The sequence below is a fragment of the Suricata suricatta genome, chromosome 3, assembly GCF_006229205.1.
Source record: "Suricata suricatta isolate VVHF042 chromosome 3, meerkat_22Aug2017_6uvM2_HiC, whole genome shotgun sequence".
In the NCBI taxonomy this organism is placed as follows: domain Eukaryota; kingdom Metazoa; phylum Chordata; class Mammalia; order Carnivora; family Herpestidae; genus Suricata; species Suricata suricatta.
The window spans coordinates 93,199,391-93,226,404 of NC_043702.1; the positions used below are offsets into that span (position 1 = coordinate 93,199,391).

The window sequence follows — 27,014 nt, forward strand, 5'->3', positions numbered from 1 at the left end:
TAATTGAAAACTTAATTAATTGAAATTAATTTTATAAGGTTAATAGGTTTTTTTTCCTCTCTCCCATCACATCAAAGATGTTATTCTACTATCTTCTGGGTTATATAGTGTCTGACATGAAGTCTGCTGTCAGTTTTATTGTTCTCCTTCTGTTCAGTATCTTTATTTTCATTCGCTTTTAAGATTTGCCATCATCATTGATGTTCAGCAACTTAATTATGATGTGTCTTACTGGAGTTTTCTCCATGTTGGTCCTGGTTGGGGTTCATTGGGTCCATTAGACTTGGGGTTATACTTTTATCAAATATCACATGTTTTTTATTTTTCCCTCACATAAGTTTTCTTCTCTTTTCTCTTTTTTTTTCCTTTCCAAGCTCCAATTACACATATTTAAACTACTTCATATTGACTCCAGGGTCACTGATGCTCTGTTTATTTCTTTAAGTCTTTTTTCTCTATATACTTTATTTTGGATCATTTATATTGTTATGTCTTTGAATTCACTGTTTTTGTTCTTCTGATATCTCTGTGAATCTGTTATAAATCTTATATAGTGTATTTTTTCCATTTAAGTAGTTCTTTTTCCTGTCAATAACATTCATTATTTTTATTTTTCTAACATCTCTTAATTATGTTCAAGTTTTACTTTATATCTTTGTACATATTTATAATATCTACAATATTTTAAGGTTCTTTACCATAATTTTATTATCTCTCATTACTGCTTTTGTTCCTATTGATTGATTTTTCTCCTGAATACAGATCATATTTTCCTGTGTTTTATGTGTCTAGTGCTTTTTGACTGGATGTCAGAAATTATAAATTTTACATTGTTGGGTGCTAGACTTCAGTATTCCAATAAAAAAATTTGGACTTGGTTCCGGGATGCTTTTAAGGTATTTACAGATTAGTTTTATTTTTTCAAGACTTACTCTTAAGTTTTGTTCTGACAAGTCCAGGGGAACCTTTATTCAAGGCATAATTTAGCTTCATTGCTAAGTAGATATTGGAAAGCCTAGCGTCCCTGAATGGTGGAAATGTAAACGATTTTCAGCCTTATATGAGCTCAAAATAATTTAACTTAGTGCTTCATAGTAATTGTTTTTCAGACATTGTGAATTTTACCTCATGCCTGTTCAGATTAGTACAGGGCCGAAGACTTTAGGCATACCTCTGCTATTATCTCTTCTTTACAGTATACAGGCCTGCACATTCTAGGAACCTTGATACCCACCCCACCCCACAAACACACGCACCTACATTTATCTCTTCAATTCAGCGGGACCTGTGGGCTCTGTGTTCCTTCCCTCTGTATTTCAGTCTGGAAACTGTCATCAGGAAGGAGGCTGGGAGATTGTAGGGCTCACCTCATTTGTTTCCCGTGATTCTGAGGTCAGGTTGTATGCTGCCTACTGTCCAGTATCTGAAAAAGTGCTTAACAGCATACGTGTGTGTTTCTGTTGCAAGTTAATCCTTAATGGACAGAAGCAAAAACTTCTCTGTATTTTTACCAATATCCATATCCACTGGTCTGTTGAATTTCATTACATCTTTATTATCTTCCTGTAGATACAAACCATGGAATATTGGTGAGTGGAGAGTGGAATCTGAAATGGAAAGATAGGCTCACATCAACTTCAGCCTTCTCTTCATCTGCATTCCAACTGCAGTCACATAAAAGAAAAATAAATGATCCTTAAATATTCACTTAAAACAGATTACCATATAATAATTAAAATCCTGAACCAAACAAGTAAGGTATATTAAAGTGAATATTTTTTTATAAGTGTAAGGATATGAAGACTCGGGCTTTCTTCCTTTCTGCATATAATTTAAAAAATCATTGAGGGGCACATGAGTGGCTCAGTCGGTTAAGCGGCCAACTTCGGCTCAGGTCACAATCTCACAGCTCGTGGGTTCGAGCCCTGCATTGGGCTCTGTGCTGACAGTTTAGAGCCTGGAGCCTGCTTTGGATTCTGTGTCTCCCTCTCTCTCTGACCCTCCCCCACTCATGCTCTGTTTCTCTCTGCCTCCATAATAAAAAAAAAAGTCATTGAGACTGATTAAATATAGAGACAAATGTAGAAAAACATCTGTGAACTATACATTTTTATCCTTCTGGAAGCTTTCATTAAATGTCTATAATTACAGTAATATGAGGAAACTAAAATAATTTATAATTTTAGGGCATGTAAATAATGAATATAAAAAAGGGTAATAATACATAGGATGCTTTAGCTCTTGTAAACATCTTTAATAAATTTTTATCTGTTGCTACGTTGGTATGTCTGCATCTCCCCATGCTTCTTTGTTTTTATATGCTTCTGGCCAAATCAAGCTGTTTTGAATCTCCTGCTGTAACACCTTACCCCCAGTTTATTTTCTTTCTTCTCATCCCTCAGTTGCTTTATCAAAGCAGATGTTATCTAGGCAGGTGAAATGGAGAATAGAGGCAGTAGTCCATATACTTCAGAAAACCTGATATGGAGTAAAAGAGATTTAGAAAACAGAATTACCCATAAAAGACATCTGTGTCTATCAGATTCACCAGATAATTGTTTAACTTTTTACTTCCTTTGGCAGGACAGATAGAGATGGAGTGACCTGAAGTGAATGCAGGAGAGAAGGTAGATGATTGAGCAGATTCAAGGCTAACCTTCTGGGTTGGATATGCCATACTTGCTCTACAGGGAAATCATGACTTACTAATTTGGGAATGTAATCTGAGAATATAATGAGTCCATAAACAAAGGAGAATCAGTAAACATCATTTGTTTAGATGTTTAACATGCCTTTCATGAGCAGTGGTCCAAAAGTACATTTAAAGAAGATACAGACAGCTAAGTTATAATTAGGTTGGGAGGAATAAAGGTGAGGTTAGAGTAATTCTGTCATGGATAGAGAATGAACAAGGATAACAGGAAACAAGAGGACAAGATAAGTTGGCATTTCTCCAATTAGAAAAATTATGGTCACAGATCAGACCTGGAACCATTGTGGTTCCACGTTTTTATGATACTCTAGAAGGTTCTGCTAATGAGAGTACTGTGTTTGTGTTGTGTTGTGTTTTAACTTAGAATATTGTCAAAGTAAGGAGGGCAAGACTTGACATATGGATAGGAAAGTGGTCAAGGGGTAGTTAATGCTTTGTGGGGAGTTAGGAGGGATCTCTGTGTGTATGCTCATCATCAAAGACCTTGACCTGAAGTCGCGACTCCCAAAATAGGATGTAGGAGTCTGTGATCAAAGTCTGTTCCTAGATCAGCTGACCAATTCAAACATATGCTGGTGGTTAGACTATACTGGTCAGTTAGGCTACCCTTCTGTATCACAGTAAATGTTGCATATGAGTCTGGGCATAGTTTTACATAACAAGCATAGTAGCATCGCACGACGTGAAGGAGTTATGTGAGGATCTCAAGATGTTTCAGTGTGGGGGGTATAAGAGAATAGAGATAATTATCAACATTTTAAAAATCAAGAACAGTTTGGAAAGTTGCATAACAAATCCCAAAATACTAGACCAAGACAACCTTCAGAATCTTAAAAGAGGTCAGGTTTAATATCAGTGACAGGAAGGAACACATAGCAAACATAAGGAATTTTTCCTTCACGGGTTTTACCAGCTGGATATGGGACTAAATTCACGAAGTATTTCTGTGACTTCATGGTCTACATGGGCATTTGGAACCCATTTCTAACCTTCTCCAGTTTATATTCTTAGATGACATCTCGCCACAATATTTTACGTTATGCTACTATCAGATACAGAATATTTGTTCACCAGATACCAACCCCAGCTGAAGGTGGCAAGTTTTCTGTGGTGGTTTAAATAACTTATCTTCAACTTTACAAAGAAATTTCATGGTCTGGTTTGTCCCTCTAATTTTTTGTCATATTAATTTCCTGTATTTTTTTTCTCCTATTCATTCCCTGTGTAATAGAATTCTAGACCCCCAACCTCCAACATCCAGGTCTTCCTTTATATCAAAGAGAGCGTAGAGGATTGGAAAACAAATTTCCATTCTTCTCCATACTTTTCAAGTCTCAGAAAGCTTAAATGCATTTGGAATTAGAGGCTGAGTATTCTCACACATTCCAAAGCCATCAAATTGAATTTACTCTTCCAGAAGGTCATCTTAATGCCACAGCCAAAGTTACCTCGTGGTTGTAAATAAATAGCCAATATAGTCGTTTCTGACTACTCTGAAAAAACCACGGAGCCAACGCAGAATGAATAACCTGAATGTAATTGATGTGGCTTTGGCACAGGCATATTTTTTTAGCTTGTTTCAGCCTTACAGATGAAGAGAAGGATGTGCAAATAAAGAGATCTGTTCTCCCATCTGTGGTTTAAGCGTCTGGTGCCAATACCACACATAGCTTAAAGATGTTTAGGAACCTGGAAAGAACTCATACAAAGACTTATTTACATGACCACTTGCATTAGAAGAAAGCATGCCAGTTAATAATGTGGCATGCATATTAAGCACCCATATAGATGCCCTTTCGGGCTGGTGCATTGTATTGGGTCCTCATTGCATTTTTGGCTGAAACTTGTAGATAGTATAATTGAAATGACCAAGTAAAAAACAGTTTGGATTTTTAAATTTCCATTTTCCTAGGATTTATTAGTGCTGAAGAGGACACAAATCAGCAGTTACTGAAGTAGTTTGTTTGGTCCTATATGAGAGGGTAGATGACTGCAACAGAGCAAATACACTCTTTAGGATAGATGAGCTGTACCTTTGCTAACTGAAAGCCGTGGCTTCCTAATCTGTGAATGTTCCCTGAGAATGTAATAAGTCTGGGGGCAAAGGGACCTCAGTAAACATCATTCATTTAGGATCTTTAAAAAGCTTTTCGGGTGCCAACCCCAAAATGGATTTCTTGAGAGAATGGACTCCAACTTTTCTATACATGAGGCAGCCTGCAGCCAACTCCAAGTACTCTGCCCTCTCTTCACAATCGCTCATTAATGATGACAGCCAGCTAACCCCCAAAGAAATGGTTGCCAAAAGGTAATGCTTAGGAAACATCCACAAGGTAGCTGTTTGGGCAAAGGAACACAGGTGCTGCAGTAGAATACTAACCAGGCAGATGGAAGTTTGATTTACCTTGGACTCCATGACAGGGCATGTGTGAGGGGCCCCCACCTTTCCCTGACAACCACGTGTGAAAACTTATGCAGCACCAGCTTGCTCATGAGCACTGTGCCCAGCTTATTACAAATGAGCTGTCACTGTATATGGTCAGAATAGTTTCCAGACCCCATTGCCACCGGCTAGCAGGTGCCACACAGGTCTTCAAGCCTTCTCTTTCCAGCTCTGACGACAATTCTTGTTCACTTTGTCCTTCTGAATATTCAGAGTAACTTAGAATGCAAGTCAGGTTTTGTCAAGCCTATTTTATGCAATAACCTCTTTGGACAAATACATTAATAATACCAGGAGTTTGGGTTTACAAACTCAAGCGATTACATATTTGTGTGATAGGATCACTCAAAAGTACAAGAAAAAAACGGCATGAGAAAAAGGTTGAGACCCTTTAATCCATAGAAGAGAAGGGAGAATCAGCAGCATTTTCCAAACCCTCAACATCAGTGCTAATTCACTGAAACAGTGCTGGAAATAAACGTTCCCTTTGCAGCTATTTTTAAAGATAACATTACTGTGTAAAGAAATAGTATAAAACAAGTTTGGAGGAAGCCTAGACAATTCACTTGAGAGAATAAATTGTTTTAAAAAGAGAGGAACTCATTGTTTTGTGTAAATACATATAAGATGTTACTGCATAATCCTATCTACTCACTACAAACTTTCCCAGGAACTTGCCTCTGTAAGAGCTTAGTTCTTATACTACTGTGGGCACTGATGTTAAGTGCGATGCCAGCACTCAGCATGGCATCAGGAATTCCTGAGGACGAAGGCCAGGCTGATGAGGCCACTTTGGCTTCTATTAGATCTGAAACCTCCCCACCAGTGATGCTTTGGGGTGGGGGGGGACAGGAGGTAGGGCAGGAGAGTGAGGAGGACAGTGAAACATCATTCCAGGAGCTGTCCTTCATCTTGGTCATGAACCCTTGTTCTAAGGGCTTGGAGGTATTAAGAAACTGGTCTTTAAAATATTCAATAATTCTGAATGATCGTATCCCTCTGGCTATCTGAATTAATGATGTCTGGCTGTATGCGAAAAATAGATATACAGAAGAAGGAAGTCAGCTATTTTCTTTGGTTGCTAGAATCAGAACAAAAGGCAGCCGATTGGGATTTCAGAAGGAAAGTTTCATATTCAATTTAATTTCAGGAAGAATTTTCTGAAGATTAGAACTTTATTTTTCTCCACACGTTCTTTCATTACACTCACTGAGAACTGTGTGTCAGGCACTGTGCTGAGCCCTGGTGATGGAGAATACTTGATCAGCCTATTATTATTATTATCAGCTCTATCAGCATGTAGTTACCATAGTGTTGAAAAAAGGACAATATAGAATCAGGAATGGACTTATATAAGAAATAAATAAGATCCAGTCTGCCCCCAGGATGTTTACAGTCTAATAACATTTATTTTGAGAAGTGTGCTATTTTCTGTTCCACACACCATGCTATGTGTAGTAGGTGCTATGTTTCTAGTCCTCGGGGCACCCCACGCAGAAGGCTGTATGATCTAATTTTCAGATTAGAAAACTAAAACCACCTGCCGAGCCCTCTGGTACAAGGAGCGTTAAGTTCTAATGCTCCTTGGTGAAGTGAGTGTGGATTTTACATCGTGCACCCTAAGTTAACAGTTGAGAGTTTCTCCAGAATTTCTTCTCTGCCACCATCCCAGGAAGAACCTCACCCTTTCTGGCTACTCACCCACTCATGGGCTGCTTGTCTCACTCTTAGGTACAGTGACCTCTCTCTGTAGTGAAGCTTTGATACCAGACAGTATTCCTAACCCAAGCACTCTAAGCTTTTATCCCAAAGAAGGAGGGCCTAGAAATTTTTGTGTCGGCTGCTAAGAGACCAAAAAGGTATCCATCTCCTTGCCTCTGGAGATCTGCAAGGTGATGCATTCAGGGTGTGAGCAAAAGATCCTGAATCCGGGGGCGCCTGGGTGGCTCAGTTGGTTAAGTGTCCAGCTTCAGCTCAGGTCACGATCTCACAGTTTGTGGGTTCAAGCCCTGTGTTGGGTTCTGTGCTGACAGCTCAGAGCCTGGAGCCTGCTTTGGATTCTGTGTCTCCCTCTCTCTCTGACTCTCCCCTGCTCGCACTGTCTCTCTCTGTCTCTCAAAAATAAACTAAAAAAACATTAAAAAAAATTTTTTTTAAATCCTGAATCCATCTGTAAGAGATTCCCTGCCATTCTGCTGCTGACACCCTAAATGGGTCTCAGGGGTGCTGAGATGTTGAGCCCTCAGCTTTCAAGTAGCCAGTGTTTTCTTTGGGGTAGCCGGTGTTTTCCTCTGTGAGCTACAAATTTTCTATGTGTACTGTGACTTTAAAAGGACTGGGAAGCACCCTTGTGAGTCATCGATGAAATGTCTGGGCTGGTTGGTGCCCATAAGTGAGAGAACTTAACCTCGAGAAAGTGGGAGAAGAGGAGAAGGCAAATGGGACCATGAGAAGTAGGTGGGAGAGCTGGCCAGGGTCAGAGACGTGATTGGTGACCTTGGAAGAGTGAAACCTGCTGGTCCATCCAAAAACCCAGCCCTTAAACTCATTAGCAAAGCTCTATTGGCAGCTGTTCTCACAGCCACAAATGTGAACTTAGACTTGGCAAGGTCAAGACAGTCATCTCATTCGAGATGCAAGGTCAGCTTGCCACTTTGAACTTTGTTCCTATCACAGCCATATAATTACTTTGTGAATTCTTATAATTCTCTCAGGGAAAAAAACTGGCTTCAGAAGTACAATATCTTACACTTTTTCAGGTTACAGTATTTTTATGAACTTATAGCACCTTAAAGAAACCACATAAAGAAGGTGTCAGCATTTTTCAATATAAACTCCATTTCCAAAGGTTGATGCATTCTGGAGAAATTTGCTTGAGGGTGAAACTTGGCGTATGGTGTCTGAGTTGCTGACTGTCTATACCTCTTTTCATAGGTACTTACAAATGACTTCTTCCAAATGCACTACATTTGGCTTCTGTAATTTTTAGAAATAAAAAGTGACTTTAATAGCAGTTGGTTTGTGAGTTTAGTGTCTGTCATACACTTCTCAGAGAATCTGAGAACTCAGGAGTACCAAAAGTCCTGTTTCATAGATTCTAGTATGACAATATTTTCAAAAGGAAAGAAGAGAAAGAAAAATGAATTAAGGGGATAGGAACCAGGAAATGTTGGTATTTTCCAAAAGGCCCCATACTTAGACAGCCTTCATGTTTCCTACCCCTTACCCGTCTTTGTCCTATTTCCTGCCTTGTGCCGTAAGTCAGGCCAGCATGCACAGGCTTTGGTGTCTGGGGCTTTTTCCCAGAAACTCACTGCAAAGGCAGCCAAGGATCTCATTTTGCTTCTTGAATCTCCATTTGAGAGGACGGGATTCAGTGCTCTCCATCAAATACTTGGAGGGAAGAGAGTTCTTAGAGCCAGAAAAACTGCCCTTGGAGTCAATGCCTATCACCTAGTTTAGAAAGCAAAGATTCATGCCAGAAAAACGTTGGCATGGAAGTCTATGGATGCAACTGAAGAAAACAGAGGGAAGAGTTACTGAGCAATCATGGTTCTCAGGAACCATGTAGATCAGGGGGTACAGGCATCTTGCACGATGGGGCAGCAACCACCTAGATACAGAGAAGGTCAACAGGAGACTCAGACTCAGGATGAGGAGCAGGAGGACCAGCTAGAATTCAGGCGCCTGCTCCAATTCCAGAGGAGAAACTGACCCTTGCTTAGGAGCAGAGGGGCATTCTGTGAGCTTTCTGTTCACAAGGCTGCCTCAATGGCTATTAAATGAGTGGACCCCACATCTGGATTTATCTGTACCTTGGGGAAGTATCAAGATAGCTTGATGGTTAAGAGCATGGTCTTTGTAGATACATCTCACTGGATTTGAATCCAACCTCTTTTTTTATAGCACGTGGCCTTGGGCAAGTTACCTAAACCTTCTGAGCTATGATTCCTCATTTGTAGATGGTGATAATAGTTCTTGCCTTATAATGTTTAAAGATGAAGACTGATGCAAAGAAAGGAGTGAAGTCTTTTGGCCTCTTTTGGCCACAATAAGTAGAATTTGATGATGCGTGTCCACAAAAGGAAAGGAGCTCCTCCGGTCTCATCCTGCTGAGCACTCTTTAATTGAAGTGCAGTCCTGAAGATGCTGGGACTAAATTATTAGGGGAGGTGGTGGGGACATGTGGGGACTAACACACCTCAGCATGCCATGGGTCTGCCTCCCAGTCCCAGACACTGGGTCAGCTCTTATGAAGATCTACTTGTTCCTGTCTAAGACTGAAGTAGCTCAGACTCTTAGAATTGCTCCAAGTACACCACATGGACATGCTAAATCCAAAAGGTTTTGTATTTCTATGCTAAAATGAAAAAGAACCTCCAATTCTGAACAGCAGGGTCTTTCTTTTTGAACTATTCTGGCACTGCTTCCCCATGCAAACATCTGTTCATTTCTCATAAAGGCCTTTCTGTAACAATCAGGTCCCCTTAATTGAGGAGAAAATGAATAGAGAAGATAAAGAATAATCTTTAAAGATGATTGAGAGTAAAGCTGGCCAGGTGGAATCCTTGAAATGAAGGGGGCTAAAACTTAGCCCTTGTGATCCTGAGACACAAAAGCCCACCCCTGAACAGAGTCCTATGAATCAAGGCTCCTGCAATCCCTAACCAGTAACTGAGATTGGATGGCATATGAGGTGGCTACCTGAGAGAGGGTATCTGCATCCTCACGCTACATATCCCTTTGAAAACAGAAGCTTCTCCTTTGATAGGGACTGTCTTCCCAGTGCTTCCAAGACCAGCACCAAACCTACTAGAACTTACAACAACCAAGTCTGTCCACACCCTACCCTTTTGTTTTTTTACCTTACTCTTAGGAAATTCCCAGAATTCTTACACTCATTTACAGCAAAGAGCTTTTGAGAAAGAGGGTAGGGAATGGACAGATTTGCAAATTCTGATACTAATTATTCAGCATCAAAGGAGATTATATAAGAAAGGCACTGATGGATACACTACCAGCTATCTGCTCATATCTAATAAATATACTAAGCATTTTGTGTGTCACTGCTCATTATTTCATTCTTCCAGCCTCCTCACAGCATGCTCATTGTCATTCTTAATTCTAGAAATCAGATGGCAAACACATTTTTATCTTCATAGCAATCCTATAAGGAACCTGAGACCTCAAGTGTTTAAGAATCCTGTGTTGAGGTTCATATAATAGTTATTGACATTTACCATTTTCTAAGCCATTGTTCACTGTAATATGTCCACTGTTGAGCCTCTTGATGCAAAGATTATGCCCGATTCTGTTATATTCTCCATCATGCCTTAAAGGGTGCTGAATTATCCCTCTTACTTAGTCTTAGACTTAGAAGCTACTGATACAAACTTTACTAGGGATGCTTTATTCTAAGATTGCCATATAAACAGGAGACTTTTGGGATGACAGGCAGATCTTGGAATCTGTCTCATTGGCTTGGATAAATCATATCACCATTTTAGAAATTAAATACATAATAAATTTTTCAGATATTGCATTTTTTCTGTGTCTAAAATTTCATAAAGATGAGACACACCAAAGTATGTTACCCCATTATGGTGAAATCAGCTTGATTTGTTTTGGGGAATAATGAGATCACTGGGAGTGACAAGAAGTCCAAAGGTACTAATGGGCTTTGTCATTACATGAAGTCACTAAAAGACAGGAAGTAGCTCTGTGGTCTTCTCAACAAGTTGACCTCGAATGGCACTTGGGTCAAATGAAGCCCACATGATACAGTGATGTTACCATGGGTAAGTAAGGTCCATTTGGGGATGACCCTTATAGCCTGTGAATTACTTGTCCTCACAATTAAATTTGAGAGGCCAGAGACTTAGTTAACTGCCAAGTGGATGATAATTCATGTAAGAGACGCACTATTACCTTTGTTAGGACATCACTTCAGAGTGTTATATGGGCTCATTATCCATCGTATTTCGGTTAATGAATTTCACCTAATTGGTTGAAGTCATATGATTCCCAATTGAAATAAAGCTTACCAAAAATACTTTTTGGTCTCTAATAACTTCTTTTTCTATGATAGTTCAAGAGAGCCATCCAGGGAAATGTACATGCGACTCTTACTGCCAGGAATGGCTGGCTGTCTTACCTCATATTAAGTGAAGGGAGTATCTCCATGTTTAATTAAACCTTATGATGCCACTCACTGGAAATTTACTACCCCATTAATAATATTTCTTTTTTCTAGATATCCCCATTCCTGCAGATCAGATACAAATGCTCATGATCCTTTTATCCCTTCATGTGAGTCTTGTCTAATCCTCACTATGTTGTTACTTTGTCTAGAATCAAACTGCCTGATGAGGACACTGGACAGTGGGATCGGAACCTTCCCCCTCCCAGACTCTGGAAATCGCTCCACGGGGCGGTACACATGCCATCCAGACTCCCCAGAGGACACGGAGACCATCATGTCTCTCCAGCCAGCACTTTGTGCAGCTTCTTCTATCAGAGCTCAGACCCTTGAACGAGAAGTGCCTTCCTCTGCAGACCGCCACGCCTCTGCAGATACCACCATGGTTCATTCCACTTCCGACCCCATCATGTCCGCCAGGGGCATGCGTCCCCTTGAAAGTCGCCTCCCCAAACCAGCCTCCTCAGGTAAAACCCCCATGACTTTCCAAATTAGATTGTTTCCACACCAAAATAATGCACTTAAAAAAATGGAAAACAGGCAGAAGAAAAGGTTTCCACCAGGAGTTCTATCTGTGACTCTTTGCCCAATGGGAATGTGGATGCATAAAAATCCCTATAGGTCCTCAACCAAAAAAAAAGACAAGTGTTAGACATCATCTACTCTTAGCATTTCATTAAAGAGTGTACACACCTATACATGAGCCCAGGTATATGGATATATAAACTGATTAAGAAAAAATATCATACTATATACCTATAGGATTTTATCTTGTAAAACCTAAATCTGAATATAGACCAGGTTAGGCACAAGACATAAATTTAGCTGAAATGTTGTTTGCCCTCTAACCAGAAATGTTTGTCTTCTGACATATGCCTATCCTGCTCAAATATATTTGTATGTTAAACTATAAAAACTTTGTTTGATAGATCAGGAGTGGATTGCACATTAACTGCAATACAGTGGAATGAGCCTCTGCACTGAGACATAACTGCTGTTCATCACAGTGCGTGGAAATGAGCTTCCGTGATTAAAGATAGGACCAGGCTATGGGTCAACGTCTTTTCATTGTCCCTCAAGATTAAATATATATAGTGCAGGGCAGGATGATCCTAAATAATTTTTAACTTGCATGCTTATGTTGCATTTATGACATACATAAGCACATGAACTAAAACTCTAAAGACTTTCTTTTATAATTTGATGACTAGAAAGGAGCCACAAGTAGAAATTATACTATAGGCTTTTGAGAAATTAGAAAAGAAGGTGTTTAATTAAATATCTTTGAATAAATGTGATTGAGCTAATCCCATGGCTGAGTTCTTCATACAATAATACTAACTGCCATGAATGTTTCATCACAAACTTCTGCTCGTTTCAAGCCAAGGCTACATTTTAAAAGGCTGTAATGCATATTATTTTTTAAATAAATGCATTGTTAATTAATGACACAGCCTCCAGAGATTCAGGGGTGAAATCTTAGTTATAGATTATGTGCTCCATGCTCGAATAGTCACATGTGTGACCTCAATTCAGCGGCGGGCTGCCGAGTAGACTTCATGATTAAACACTGTCATTATAACAAATTGAATAGAAACCACAAGCCTTGAATTGCTTCATAAGAAGGGGATTGGAAGGAGATTGTTCTGATCTTGCTGCTAATATTCACTGTGCTGGATTTTGGAGGTTTGTGTCTTAATTAAATTGTCATGAAGAGTTATAAAAAAGTAGTATGTGGTAGAGAGTGAGGTCAACATAACTACAGGGTATTTTGGGGTCTCCCGCCCCAAGCTTCCTGTCTGCCAAATGATGCCATCACTGTGGTCCAGAGGCGGGGCCGCCTTTCCAAGGCTTCTCTTTTCTCTATGGCCGTTGGTTACTCAATTAAAAAACCAGGGAATGGAGAACTAGCTGGAACAAAAGGAAAGTGAGGTTATTCCTGCTTAGAGAAAGAGTCACTTCCTATTAAATGCCTGTATTTGAATTTGTTTTTTACTTAACCCTCTATCAAAAAGAGAGGTAACTGTACAAATCTCTCCATGCTGATGAAAATACAATTACTTTGCTTCTGCTCACAAGCAAAATGCTGTTGAGAGGCCATCACAGCATGTCCTGTTGGTAATCACTGAGGCTGGAGGATAATAACAGCCATTCTCCTTTCTGGCATGAGGAAGGAGTACACTCTGCAGGTTAATCTACTATTAAGGGTAATGGAGGAACCTTCTTTAATCATTCCCTGCTAATTACACCCTTCTACTCAAAGTGTGATCCATGGGCCAGCATCATCAGGATCGCCTGAGAGCTTCTCAGAAATGGCGACTCTCAGACCCACACTCTAGACCTCCTGATTCAAAATCTGCAGTTGAACAAAAACTCGGCTGACGCGGAGGCACATAAAAGCGTGAGCAGTACCGCCCTGCCAGGCCTTTCAGAGCGAAGTTTCCCTTTGCACATTATGAGTGTGTTGGGAATGACCTTAATGGGTATTCTAGGAAAACAAGGGTTCCTTGCCCAAGTATGTTTGGGAAGGGCTTCTAATTCAAATCCTGGACATTATGGATTTGGACATTATGACAATTTCCAGGAGCACAATGAAGGCTCTGAGAAGTGCTCCAAAAAGGAAACCTTTTGTTATTTGATGGATAACGCTATTTGAGGACTAATCAGGGTTTCCCAAATGATTTTCTCCCCCGACCTCTTCCTAACGTGAAAAGTCTGCCGACGTTGTGCAGGAACGTTTGCCTTAGCTCTCCGAAGTGGACATCCCCAACGGATACACACAACATGCAGCACAGATGTTTAGTTAGCACAGTCACAGGGGACAAATGTCGGCCTACCCAGCTTTGACTGTATTTGGAATTTTCATAATTATTTTTATTTCTGATGTCTCCCTCACTTCCCTCCCTGAACCTGGAAAGAGTTGAAGAAAGCTGACTGTGATTTCACGTACATTTTCTCATTTAGGAAAAATCAATTCCCAAAAGCAGAATGAAGCAGAGCCAAGGTCTCAGACCTGCTCGTCATTTGAATACACCGAAAGCACAAGGGCACCTGAGCAGTTCCCAGACTGGGGGGCTGGAGATCCCACCGCTGAGACTCAGGTAAGAGTGGGGCTGACAGGAGGGCACCCCCCACTATTGCTCCTGATGGTGAACAATGATCTCCTTAAACACTTTTATGATAGATTCAACTTTTGAAACAACCTTGTCACTCGCTTGGTCAATCAAAACTAACGTCCAGGGCTCACCATTCTTCCTGAATTACGAAGAGATACCGTGTGTCTTTGGGAGGAAGTGAAACACTTCCACAGGTCTGCACCTAGATTCTGGAGGCATAGACCATCTGCCCAGATTAGGTGCCGTGGGATAGGCATTCACTTTCCCAAGATAAGACCACCATTGAGAATGATTCAGTGATACGTTTTCATTATCTTATTCTTACTCTTTATTCTTTACCTTGCTCCTATGAGACAGGTAAAGGAGGTATAATTACACTTCTTTCAGGGAGGGATAAAGTGAGGTCTAGAGTAGAAAAATGGCCTGTCTCTGTCTCTTCAGTCCCATCGTTTTTGCTATGGGCTCTTCATCCCCCCTGAGATGGCCCACATAGGCCTCCTGACATGTGATTGGACCTGGGAAGTTGCTCATGGCTCAGGAACATTTCTATCACCCCTCGGGGATACCTGGTGTTCCCTCCTAGGCTTCCTGCTGTTTACCTCTTCCAGCCTGTTTGCTGAGCCATATTCAACCTGTTCACTATCTCTCAACTTCCTGGGGCTCGGCCCCTTCAGTGTCTTTGGGGGTGCCTGGGAGTGAGAAGCTGGGGGAAGAACATATGAGTCAATTCTCGAAGCCTCCCCACCTTTCCTTGACTCTTCCTACTCTTGCTGCCTTTGCCTCTCCCAGTCATGGCACTAGGAGCCTCTATTTCTATTTTGACTAGAGTTCCTACCAGCTGTGATGAGAATATACCCAAATCACCCCACATCTGGGGTCCACCGCAGTCAAAGCAGCCGGACCTTCTTTTAGCCTTTAGCACCTCAGCATGGTGTCATAGACAAGTAGAAAACGAGATCCTCTGGGCCCACAGTCTAAATTTACAGCAGAGAACCCAACTCCAGAGAGATGCTGGACCATGCTCAAGGTCCACAGGAAAGTCACTGAGGAGTCAGGACTAGAATTCAGCCTTCTGAATTCCATGTCTAACACTCAGAAGGGTGGCCTCTATAAGGCAGGAGCCTAAGAGGGAAAAGAGTGGCCAGTGTACTTTAGCATGCCTTAATTTAAACATAAAAGTGTGAAAGGCTCCTCCAAAGCAGGGGTTCCCAAACTTGAGTGGGCCTCAGAATCACCTGGACAGCTATAGACCCATGCACACCATGTCCCCTCTGGTACTCATGGGTTGAGGTCCAAGCGTTTCTCACAAATCCCTAGGCAACGCTGATGCTGCTGGTCCACACCCTGTCCCAAGGACTCTGCTTGCTTTGGGGGCTGGAAAGTTGAGAAAACCCTAAAGACACCCAGAGTGGAAGAGCAAATCATTCAAAAACAACAGGTGGTGACAGTGGCAAAGGGGTTTAGGCAAGTCCAAGAAAGCAAATATAACAACAACTGAGTGCCAGCCAGGGGAGTGCTGTCGCCCTACGTGTGAGGGCAGGACACTCCTCCCCCAGCGTACGTGCCCACCAAATATGTAGGCCTCTCAGGGATTCTCTCCCTCATCCTGCCCCAGCTCTGCCCCTTGGAAATGCTGCTCTGACTTGAGAGACTGACTGCTGCGGCAGTTCTAGAACCTAGAACTCTGCTTTGTTGTCTACTAGGGAGGGAAATTTAGAAGCAAGAATTAGCTTATATTTTTAGCACCCAGCACAGTACCTGGTTCCCCTAGTGTTTGTTGAATGGATAGATGAAAAATGTATCTCATTATACCCAGAAAGTGTTAGTGGGGTCCTGCTGGAACTCTAGATGTGGGGCTCCCCTAGAGCCACAGCCAGGAGACTTTGCATGAGGACATCATCCTTGCTGGACTGCCGGTATCTCTTGTATTGACCTCTGTAACCCCAGAGACTAGCACACCTCTTGGTGCCGAATAGGCACTCAATAAATATTTGTTGGATGGGTGAATGAATGAGTAGATGAATCAAGGTATAAAGGAAATGAGTGGCTGCTTGAACTTATAACCCTGGCTCAGGGAGCTGACACCCTAAAGTGTGTTTTTAGCATTTCCAACTGAAGGACATCCTCCCTAACAGACTTTAGAGACCCAGCCCATACATCTGTACCTGAACTGTCTAGGATGGGGGGGATATAATAGGTTCTGACGGGGCAGCCCGCAAACCTAAAAGACATTCTTTTCTAATTCCGTACATCAAGTTGCAATCTTGGATCTCATATTCTGATTTTGTGCACAAAGGGGAAATGGTTTGTACAGTATCAGCCACCTCAGGAATTCCTGGCAGGGCCATAGCACCACACCAGTGACATCTCAAGGGTCAGGCTGTGTGTGCATGTGAGCAAGAGGGGAGACTGAGTCCCTCAACCCATGAACTTTCAGTTGATTCAAGGATTATATGGGGGTAGCAATCGCACGCTTTGAAAGGCTCCTGTCCTTTCAAGCAATAGAAGAAAATTATAAATTAGGCAGGCATGTATTCTTCTGTGCTCAAGGTTGATTTTTTCACACCCTCTGATACTCGAGAGCCAATGCTGAGATCCGTTAAACAAATAAGCCATTAGGCTTGGAAGAGCAACTCATAATAGGCACTTGAGAAAAATAAGACCCCATAAAGAAGGGTACAAAATGCAGAGCGGGTAAACGCAAGGACTTTCCTGTGCCTGAGACAATGGCTTCTGAGTGGTCAATGGCTTCATTACCACAGCCCTGTTTCTGCAGCTCCAGCAATTGAGTAACCCGTGCCAGCCCTGCGCGAGGCAGGTAGAGAGGAAAAGCCCAGTTGTTCTTGGGGGCGGGGCAGCGGGATGGAACTCTGTGCGCACAGTGACAGCCAACTGCGAACTGTTTGCCCTCCTCATAGATGTTCTGCCCCCTTTTGACTTGCGTGAATAATCTTAACAGTCTCGTATTACTTATTCAGGACAAGGTACCCAGAATGTGTGCGTACTCTGCCAGTGGTGGCAGTGATAGTGACAGTGACCTGCACTATGGAAATAATGGTTTTGGAGCTGGAAGGGGCGAGTTAGTGAAAGCAATGAAGAGCACCACCCAAGGTAACTTCCGGGAGCACTTGGGCATTTGGGGCACCTCTCTCTCTGGGAAGCTGCTGATTTTGCCTTTCACTGTACTCTGCCTCCACCCCTCCCCCCACCCTTGACTTTATATCTTAGCCCCGTGTTCTCTCCTGAGATCTAATTTTCTGGTATGTACAGAAGATTGTCTATGCGTATCAATTTGTTTTCTGGTATAATCTTCATGACATTTCAGTGCAGTCTATAAGGATTTTATTTCCAAACCTGGCATCTCCCAAAAAGTCTCCAATTGAGTTATCTCTGTAATGAAGGAATGACTAGAAAGATAACTTTGTTCTTAATTACATCCTCTGGCAAGTTAAATCGTCCAGTGAGCCATGGATGGAGTCTTCCAGGCTTTTTACTAATATCGTGCTGCGTAGCTCTGCACCTGTGAGCCATGCCGAGATGAACAGATCTGTTTATGAAGTTCAGACTCACACACTGTGTTTTCTTCTTGAATCAGAATTGGCAGCAGAAAAACCGTCATCCCGAGGCATTTAAAAATGTGTATATTCACACAGCCTTTCCTTATAACTACAGGAAGACAGATGGACCCGTTACACGAAATGGGATCTGGGATCCACTTTCCTTCTAATCTACTCTGGATTGTCGGAAATAGTTCTATGATGCAATGGAGAATTGTTTTGTTCACACTAATCAACTTTTTTTCTAATACTAACAGCATATAATGAAAGCATGACTTTCTTTTTTAAAACAAGACTGACATATTACTTTAGGGAAAACCTAGCAACCACGTGTGTTTCCAGATTTCCAAGAGTCTTGGCACTGTGACCTATGGGGCTGAGAAGAGCCATTAGCTTGAACCTCCACTTTGTTCCCTGCTTCCTACAAGTTGCCTGAGAAGCAAGCCCAATGGTTCAATCATAGTCTTACCAAGAAGAAAGTGACAAATAGCCCCCGGCATAGTAGTTAGGTTGTTGTCACCACATGTTGTCCCTGCAGGCGCCCCGTGGTTTGTCAGTGTCCTGTTGTGGCAGAGAAAGGGGGAGGGAAGGTCATTGGTTTGGGACTGCCCAGAAGACACCTAGAACCAGGCCAGCTCCTAGTCCAGGTGTTTCTCTTGAACTTATTGTGGGTCCACAGTGACTAACTTCACCTCATTAACCTTCAGTTGTTCCATTAAAGAATGATTTCCATGGCCCCTTCCAGCTCTAAAATTCCATTTAATTATTGAACAAATATTTAGACAAAATTCCCTGCCAGAGAGTAAACAATAGAAACGATTAACTAGTAAATGCATATCATTTGTTGAAAGGAGATAAGCGCTGTGGAAAAGAGGAGGTGAAGCAGGGGAGGGTAGGGGAGGGCAGGACTGCTTGTGGGGTAGGGGCGGGTTCACATTTTTAGAAGGGGTCTAAGCAAGCCACACTGAGAAGGTGGTGTTTGAGATTGGAAGGAGGAGAGGAAGTGAATCAGAGCATCTGAAGGAAAAGAATGCTTGGCAGAGGGAACAGCCAGTGCAGAAGTCTGGAGGCTGGGGCAGCAGGAGGCCAGCATGGTTGTGGCCAGAGCAGTTTCGAAGGTGGGGGAGATGAGGTCAGTCACATAAAAGGCCAGAGCTCATAACGGCCTGCTTGCCATTCCGAGGACGTGGCTTCTTCTCTAATAGACACGCATGGCATCTTTGGATGACCTCAGGCAGAGGAGAGGCATGATGTGAGATGTTTCCAAAGGATCACTCTGGCTGCCATGTTGTGAAGACTAAAGAAGGAAGATCAGCTCAGAGGCCATTATAGTGATCCAGGCAAGAGATGTTAGTGGCTGGGACCGGGTGGCCTCAGTGAGAGGAGTGAACAGAACTGGCCAGTAATGCTCTCTGCAGGGATGGAAATGTTCTCCGTCTGCACTGTCCAGTCCCAGAGCCACTGGCTATACGTGGCCTGTAAGCGCTTGAAATGTAGCTAGTAAAAGGCGAAAGATTTATGCGATCTAAGAGCCTAAATGTCCGTCAACTGATGAATGGATCAAGAAGATGTGGTATATATATACAATAGAGTACTATATCGCAATGAGAAGAATGAAATACGGCCATTTGTAGCAAAGTGGATGGACCTCGAGGGTGTCATGCTAAGCGAAGTAAGTCAGGCAGAGAAGGATAGATACCATATGTTTGCACTCATAGGTCTAACAGGAGAGACCTGGCAGGGGACCATGGGGAGAGGAAGAGGGAAAGAGAACAGGGGAGAGTGAGGGACACAGATCAAGGGAGACTACTGAATACTGAAAACGAACCATGGACTGAAGGGGGAGGGGGACGGAGGGAGAGGGTGATGGTCATGGTGGGGGGCACTTGTGGGGAGAAGCACTGGGTGTTATATGGAAACCAATTTGACAATAAACTATTAAAAATAAATAAATAAAAGAAAAAAATTTAAAAAATGTGGCTAGTACAAGTAAGGAATGGAATTTTTAAATTTAATTTTTACTCTGTTTTCTTAAGAGTTCTCACTTGGTCCATTCTTTTTTTCCCCTCTGTTTTATTATTTCTTATATTAATTAAGTTCAACTTAAATATTAATAGCCACATGTATCTAATGCAACACAGGGAGTGAGAATGGTCTGATTGCAGATCTAATTATTTAGGGGCGCCTGGGTGGCTCAGTCAGTTAAGTGTCCAACTTCAACTCAGGTCATGATCTTGCGGTTTGTGAGTTCGAGTCCCACATCAGGCTCAGAGCCTGAAGCCTTTTTCGGATTCTGTGTCTCCGCCCCTCTCTGCCCATCCCATGTTCATGCTCTGTCTCTCTTTGTCTCTCAGTAATAAATAAACATTAAAAAACTTTTTTTAAAACTTAAAAAAATAAAAATTAAAAAAAAAAAAGACAACACAGTTCACTGATAGATTAGAGAGTGAGGGTGGAGAAAAAAGCAGAGTCAAGGGTGGACTCAGGGCTCGGGTCCTGGAAGGGATGGTGTTCTGCTGACCCAAGTAGAGAAAGCTGAGGCAGGGGCTTGGGGAAGCATCATGGACATGCTCAGTGTGAGCTCCCCGTGAAGCAGGCAGAGGGGCTGGGTAGGCCGTGGGCTGTAGGCGTCTGTGGCTCAGTAGACAGTCCGGTCTAGAGATGTGCATGTGAGCATCGTGCATGGTGGGTCCTGATGAGGTCAGGAGGGGAAGGAGTGTCGATAGAGGACTTGGTCCTCCCAGGTCGACAGGTCAGGAAGAAAAGAGACGGCCCCTCAAGGAAAGTGAGCAGAAGCAAGTAGGGAGGAGGCGAGCGAGGGAAGTGTGGTGTCTCAGGAGCCAGGGGAAGGAAGATGTCGGAGCTTAGGGGGAGCTCCATGCTTCCCTATGTGGCTTGTTCCCAAAAAGAGGGATACAAGCTTTATATTCAGTGAGCCTGTCTCCCCCTCTGGCAGTGGGTTTCCAGTGGGGGTGGGGGGCAGTGGAGGGAAGTAAGTGGAGGAAGAGGAAGATGGTCCAAAGGCGACTTGAAAACATCTTGGAAAAGGAAACAAGATTAAGCCAGGGGCGCCTGAGTGGCTCAGTCAGTTAGGCATCCGACTCTTGATTTCAGCTCAGGCCACGATCATGGATTGTGGGATCAAGTCCTGCCTGGGGCTCCTCACTGACAGTGAGGAGCCTGTTTGGGATTCTCTCTCTCCCCCTCCCTGCCCCCTCCCTGCTTCATGTGTGCACATCTGTGCTCTCTCTCAAAGTAAATAAATAAACTTAACAAAAGAGAGACAGCTTAAACCAAACGGTGTCAGTTTGTACTGAACAAGTACCGGCGTGTGAAAGAACTGACTTTAGGGCTCACAGCTCAGCATTACTTTGTCTAAATGAGTCGTGCAAAGCAATCCAAAGTGAACATCAGGGGACGGCTAGGGAACCTGGTGAATGGTAAACTTGTTCCGTTCGCTGTCCTTTTTGCTCTTTTTGCAAAAGGAATTGAGTCTCGGCCTGAGTTGTTTCTCAGTCTACTCACTTTGCTCACCCCAATCCCTCTACCCAGAGCAAATCCCATCTGAGAGGAGTGGCTCCTTCCATTCTGGTGCTACGGCCTCTGGGCGATGGTGCTTCTTTGGACAAGAAGCTGAGGTCCAAGTAGAGGAACTCTGGAAGCAGCCCTGCCAGGGAGAAGCCGCTTTCCACTAGCCCGGCACCTGCCTTTGCCTTTAATAGTGAACCTGCTGCCAGAGCGCTGTCACCGGCACACCCCGCTCATCCTGGCTGATACAAGTGTTGCAGGAAGGAAGGACATATGCAGACAGCTGGTGTGGCTGTGGGTGTGTGCTGGCTTCCAGCAAACCCCAGGAAGGGGCAGGTATTGTGGACACAGCGGCGTTCACTTCTTGAAGGCTGGCAAAATTGATCTGAAAAGGAAATAGAAACGATTCAGAGAAAAACACTCCAAGGAGTGGGTGTCCTGGGTGTGTGGTTAAGATCATCTTCCCTTCTGGTCGCCATTTTGTCTCGCTTCCATCACATGCACCTGTGAAAGTGACCCACCCTGCCCTCTTCAAGTAACACGATTTTGTAATAGAGGTCACTAACCTGCAGAACGAACTGCCAGTAGACCTGGAAGCCTTATTGGATGTCCTCCAAGATAGTTGTCCTTTTTCAAACATGCCCTCCCTCCTTGGCTTCCTGCAGTTTCCCACAGGTAGAGGAAGGCATTTGACAGTGGCAATCTGTCCCTCCATGGCTTGGAAATGCACAGTCAGGGACCTCTGCCTCTTAGTCCACACCCTCCCCTCGACCCCCTCCCCCAGGCTCCTGCTCAATCATTAGCTACTTGCCCTGCCAACGATAGCATGCCTGGGGGGGGCCTTTCCTTTCACTGAAGTGTCCTGTGACCCCACATACCCTGGCTTCTCCTCCCCACTCGCTTCTTTAAATCATACTGAATGTGGCCACAAAACCCTGCTTTCCAAAACCCTGCCTATGGGTTCATAAAACACTAAAGTAAATACATGTCTTAACTTTCAAGGCTGGTTTCTATAGCTTAACTTTGAAATGTATTTGAAAAGTCCAGATTGTTAGCTCAGAGCGGCAGGAGCAGGATTTAGGAGCTGGGTAGGTGGCCCAGCACGTGAGGTTTCTGACAGAAGTAATTTTGGGGCTTTGTTTCCACAGAGATGCCCACTCCCATTTGCCAATCTGGGCATGACAAACATTCTTGCCTCTTTCCTGCAGGCAGGGGCTTGGAGAAGGCAGGAGCATGGGGCAGAGGTGGAGGGGGAAGGGGAGAGTGAGCAAGCCAGGGGCAGAACATCAGAGGAGGCAAGACCCAGGGAGCTGCAACAATGGCATCCCAATCTTTGAAGGGAAGTAGGGGAGTCTCACCTCTGCGAAATTTGCTGGGCCTGGTTGGTGAAACATCACATACCAGTCTCTAGCTGATGCTTGTCTCCCAAGCTTCTAGCTCGCCTACCAGGCTGCCCACCACCATCACCAGTCGCTCCCAGGTACCTCAGTGGCAGAAGTACAAACTGAATCCTTTTTCTCCCTAGAAACCTCTACCTCCCAGGCTATCTTAACTGGTGTTCTTGCCATTCTTTTAGGAACATAGTCTGTGAAGTCAGTTTTCCTTGACTCTTCTCTCACCTTCCACATTCTGGCGTCCTGAGATCCCGCTGGCATCCCTCCCACACACTTCTCAGCTATTCCCGCTTCCTAGCTCCTCCACCAGTGCCCCAGTAGTGCCTCCCTTGGTCTACACAGCCCCTGCCAGTCCCACGCCACCCCCCAAATGCATCATCCTATCATCTTGTTCCTTCTGCTGGAAGCTCTTCTAGGACTCTACATTACCAACCAAAGTCCAATCTCCTCCTCTACAGGGTACTCAAGGCCCACTTGGCCTTGCCTTTCCTGCTTTATCCTTTTCCATTTCCTGTCTTAAATCTTATGCATCATCAGAATTCTCCCTCTGTCTTGAATACACGATGCTGTTAGGGTCTTCCATACCTTTGCTCTTGTGGTCTCACTTCCTGGAATATCTTTCATATCAACCTTTCTTCCCTAACTTTCACATAACTCCAATGACTTAGTCTTTAAGATTCAGTTCAGACTCGGAAGTCCTCCCAGATGCTCCTCCATCAGCCATGCCTCAGTTACCCTTCCTGGTCTATTCTCCCATAATACCCCGAATTTATTTCTGCCACTTACCGCTTGAGATTATACTTCTTTGCACAGTCAACTCTCTCACTTACGCCAAGCTTGCTTTTCATTTATGTTCTACACTTAACACAAGGCCTAGTTTAATAAATGTTAAGCAACACCACAAATATTGAATAAAATTGTAACTAACTCGCAGAACTGGTTAAGGCCTTGGTGAGCTCTTCACTCACACACCCATCCTCCATTTGGGCCTTTCCTTGTCCAGAGAAATAAAGACCCAGAGTGGCTACTTACAAGGACATTTTTTCCCCTGATGGCTGTGCTAGAGAAAATAATGAATCCATTTTCCAATTTTTGTAAGGAAGTAGAATTTTAACTTCTTTTTCAATGATGGTTCTTCGTGGGTGCTGTGGAGACAGATCAGAATCCGTTGCTGTTTTGTTTCTTTTAAGTGGCCCCATGAACCCTCGCTTGATTTTCATAATCTCTGCCCTACTTTGGGGACTGTTGTCACAGTCAGTCTTGTTGGTGAAAATGCATCATACCTTGGAGATCTGAAAGAGACAAATCAACAGTGAGAACCTTTGTTCTTGCCATATTTGTTCTTTGAAAATTTCCAAGTCGAACTAGATTACTGGGTAGATAAATGAAATTGGCAAATGAATAAAAGCAAAGAAGAGTGTTGACCTCTAAACTATTTCATTTTGGTTTATCCAGCACTTGCTTGGTGTCCACACCAATGCTGAATGCTTGTGGCTGAGGCCAGGTTAGTGACAGTCCTGCTCCCTGGATCCTTCTAATCAGACATACACCTGAGGCAACACCTGAGTGATGAGATCATCAAGGACCCTAAACAGTTGTGTTCGTGTGCTACTGCCCAAGGCCATACTGTTGGCTTCTCAGAGTAGGAAAGCTGAATTCCTATTTCTTTTGAGTTTTCATAAATCTGCTTCCCCAAATTAAACACCACTAGGGTCTATAGACCCTAGCTCACTTTCAAGAACACTTCCTCCTTCCTTAAGCCCCATGACCTCAAAATGTAATGGTCACATCAAATAAGTAAAGCTTCAGAACCAGGGTCCCATAGCCACCTGATAATGCTGATCTAATCAAGCCCCAATTTCCTGAGCACAAAGTATATTTTCTTCCTTTGAAGGTGATTACATTCAACAAATTGCAAAGGGCTAGGGCAGTTGAGTTAAAAACAATTGGTTTTGCAGTAATTAGAAAAACACAAGGAAATGATGACTGTGGAACAATATTAAAAGGGACCCTGAAGGATAACAGCTCCAGGTCCTGGTTAAGTCCTCAGCTTGAATACTTAGAGATTCACAACTAATTATGCAGAGATGATGAATTTTAAAAACTCTGCCACCCCGCCTTCCCAAGGCCAAGGACTTTGGCTATTAATAGAGCAATCAGATTTTGCTATATTATAGAAAATTCACACAAAGTTGCATCTATTTTAAAGCATTCATCTGGCATATGACTTAAAGATGACAAATCTCTGTAATGTGCAAAATCAGCATTAGGTTCAACAAAATCCAAACTCATTATAATCACTCCCAAGTTCCCCCAGAGAAATCTGTTGTTTAAAACGGACACTCCAGGTAAGAGATGCCCTTAGTCCTTCCTGGAACTTCACTCTTATTAGGTCATTTTAAAGATTTGCTTTATTTTTGACAAGCTCATCCCAGCTCAAGGTAAATGGACACAGGCAATAAAACACAAGGGATTCATCTCTTAGCAATAAACTTTCTTGGGTGACAAATGAAAAGTACTGACCGTGGCAAACAGGCTTTTCTGAGACCCTTACGGTAACTAGGGTCTCAAGTGTCTGTCACCTTTGTCCACCATCAGAAAACCCACAGCTCTTGTTCAGCTGCTTGGAGGGGGGTTGCACTATGCTGAGGTTTGGGGGTTTCAATGGGGAGAAGTGTCATGCACAACAATAAAAGCAAACAAGCAAAAACCCCACTAGCTTCTAAAAATCACATGGTCAAAAAGTAACCATCAGAAAAAAAGAAAAGAAACCATCGTGCCTTCAGACAGGCTTGAAAAGGGAGGCTGAGATGTGACCTGCATTTAATTATTTAAGCTGCATATTGTGAAGCCCTTAAGAAAGCAAATGTCATGATGGACAGAATGAGTTTACCCTCCTGTCGAAAGAGCAGTGTGCCATGGCGAGGCCGTCGCTCAATTAAATTGGACTGCGGGATATAGAGGAGAGGGAAGCCAAGTCTGGGACCTAATGAGACATTTTGGAGAGAAGAGATGCCCCCCCCTCCTGGAGTTTGTCACTCTCTGATGGACGTTCTCCCCCCTGTCATTATCACAGCGCCCCCAGTGCTACCTTCTCAAGTTCAAATGGGTGGTAGCCCAAAATGTTTAAACAGGAGCTTGCAAAGTAGAATTTCAAAGTAAAAAACAAATCCCTGGTTGTCATGGAAGATGTGGGACGGGGGGAGGAAATACTACTTAATGCTGTGCAAATTAGCCAGTTTTGCCTGCCAGGGTAGAAAGAAAGCTGGGCAAAGGATCTGAAACAAAATATATAAGCAGTGAATTGAATGACACATCATTTGGGGAACTGTGCGTCCTCTCAGCCTCATGCAGAAGGAGCGAAAAAGGGTGTCACTTGCTGCACCTCCAGCACAGCCCCACCAGCCTGTTGAAGGATGGCTTCTTTGTAGAGGTTGCCCATAATCCAAGTAATACCTTGGATGTTCACACAGGATTTGGCGCTCGAACAGGATGGTCGTGCCCCCAGGAGATCTTTGACAATCTCTGGAGACGTTCGGGATTTTCACCCTCAGAGATAAGGGACTCTTATCTAGTGTGTGGAGCCCTTGGAGGCCGCTAAACATCCCATAATGCACAAGGGCAGCCCCCAATAACCAAGTATTTTCCTGCACAAAATGTCAACAATACAGGGAAAAAGCTGAGAGAAGATTACCCTTTAAGGCATCAGAAATGTGCACTGGGAGAGACAAGCTGTCAAATATTTTTGCCAAAATCTGAGAGCAGCCAAATCCTCCTGCCTGCCCAGCAGGCACCCCCGGCCTGGCCCAGCACCTAACTGGGTAGTTAAAATGCCCTTCCTCCAAGGGGCTTTGAAAAGAAGTTCATGCTTCTGTCTGGGCCTTTCACACTTGGCTGTTGATCCCATTACCAGCACCTTTGTCAGAGTGTGGTAGGGAGACACCGACTGCCTGAAATGGTAACAGAGCACAGATTACTTGAGGCTGCTGTACATGAAATCTCTTATTAGTATTTCATTTCTGTCTCTCCTAGAGAACATGTACCCTGAGGAGGCGAAAATCCTT

At 43.2% G+C, this 27,014-nt stretch overlaps 1 protein-coding gene across 1 annotated transcript in view; it reads left to right on the plus strand.

Annotated features, from left to right (window-relative positions):
* NCKAP5 (NCK associated protein 5) overlaps positions 1 to 27,014 on the plus strand; it is an 857,737-nt gene that overhangs the window by 784,981 nt on the left and 45,742 nt on the right. The window contains exons 16-18 of the mRNA XM_029934682.1: positions 11,508 to 11,822; positions 14,320 to 14,456; positions 17,450 to 17,582. Coding sequence (XP_029790542.1) covers positions 11,508 to 11,822; positions 14,320 to 14,456; positions 17,450 to 17,582 — 585 coding nt within the window. The remainder of the gene's footprint in view (positions 1 to 11,507; positions 11,823 to 14,319; positions 14,457 to 17,449; positions 17,583 to 27,014) is intronic.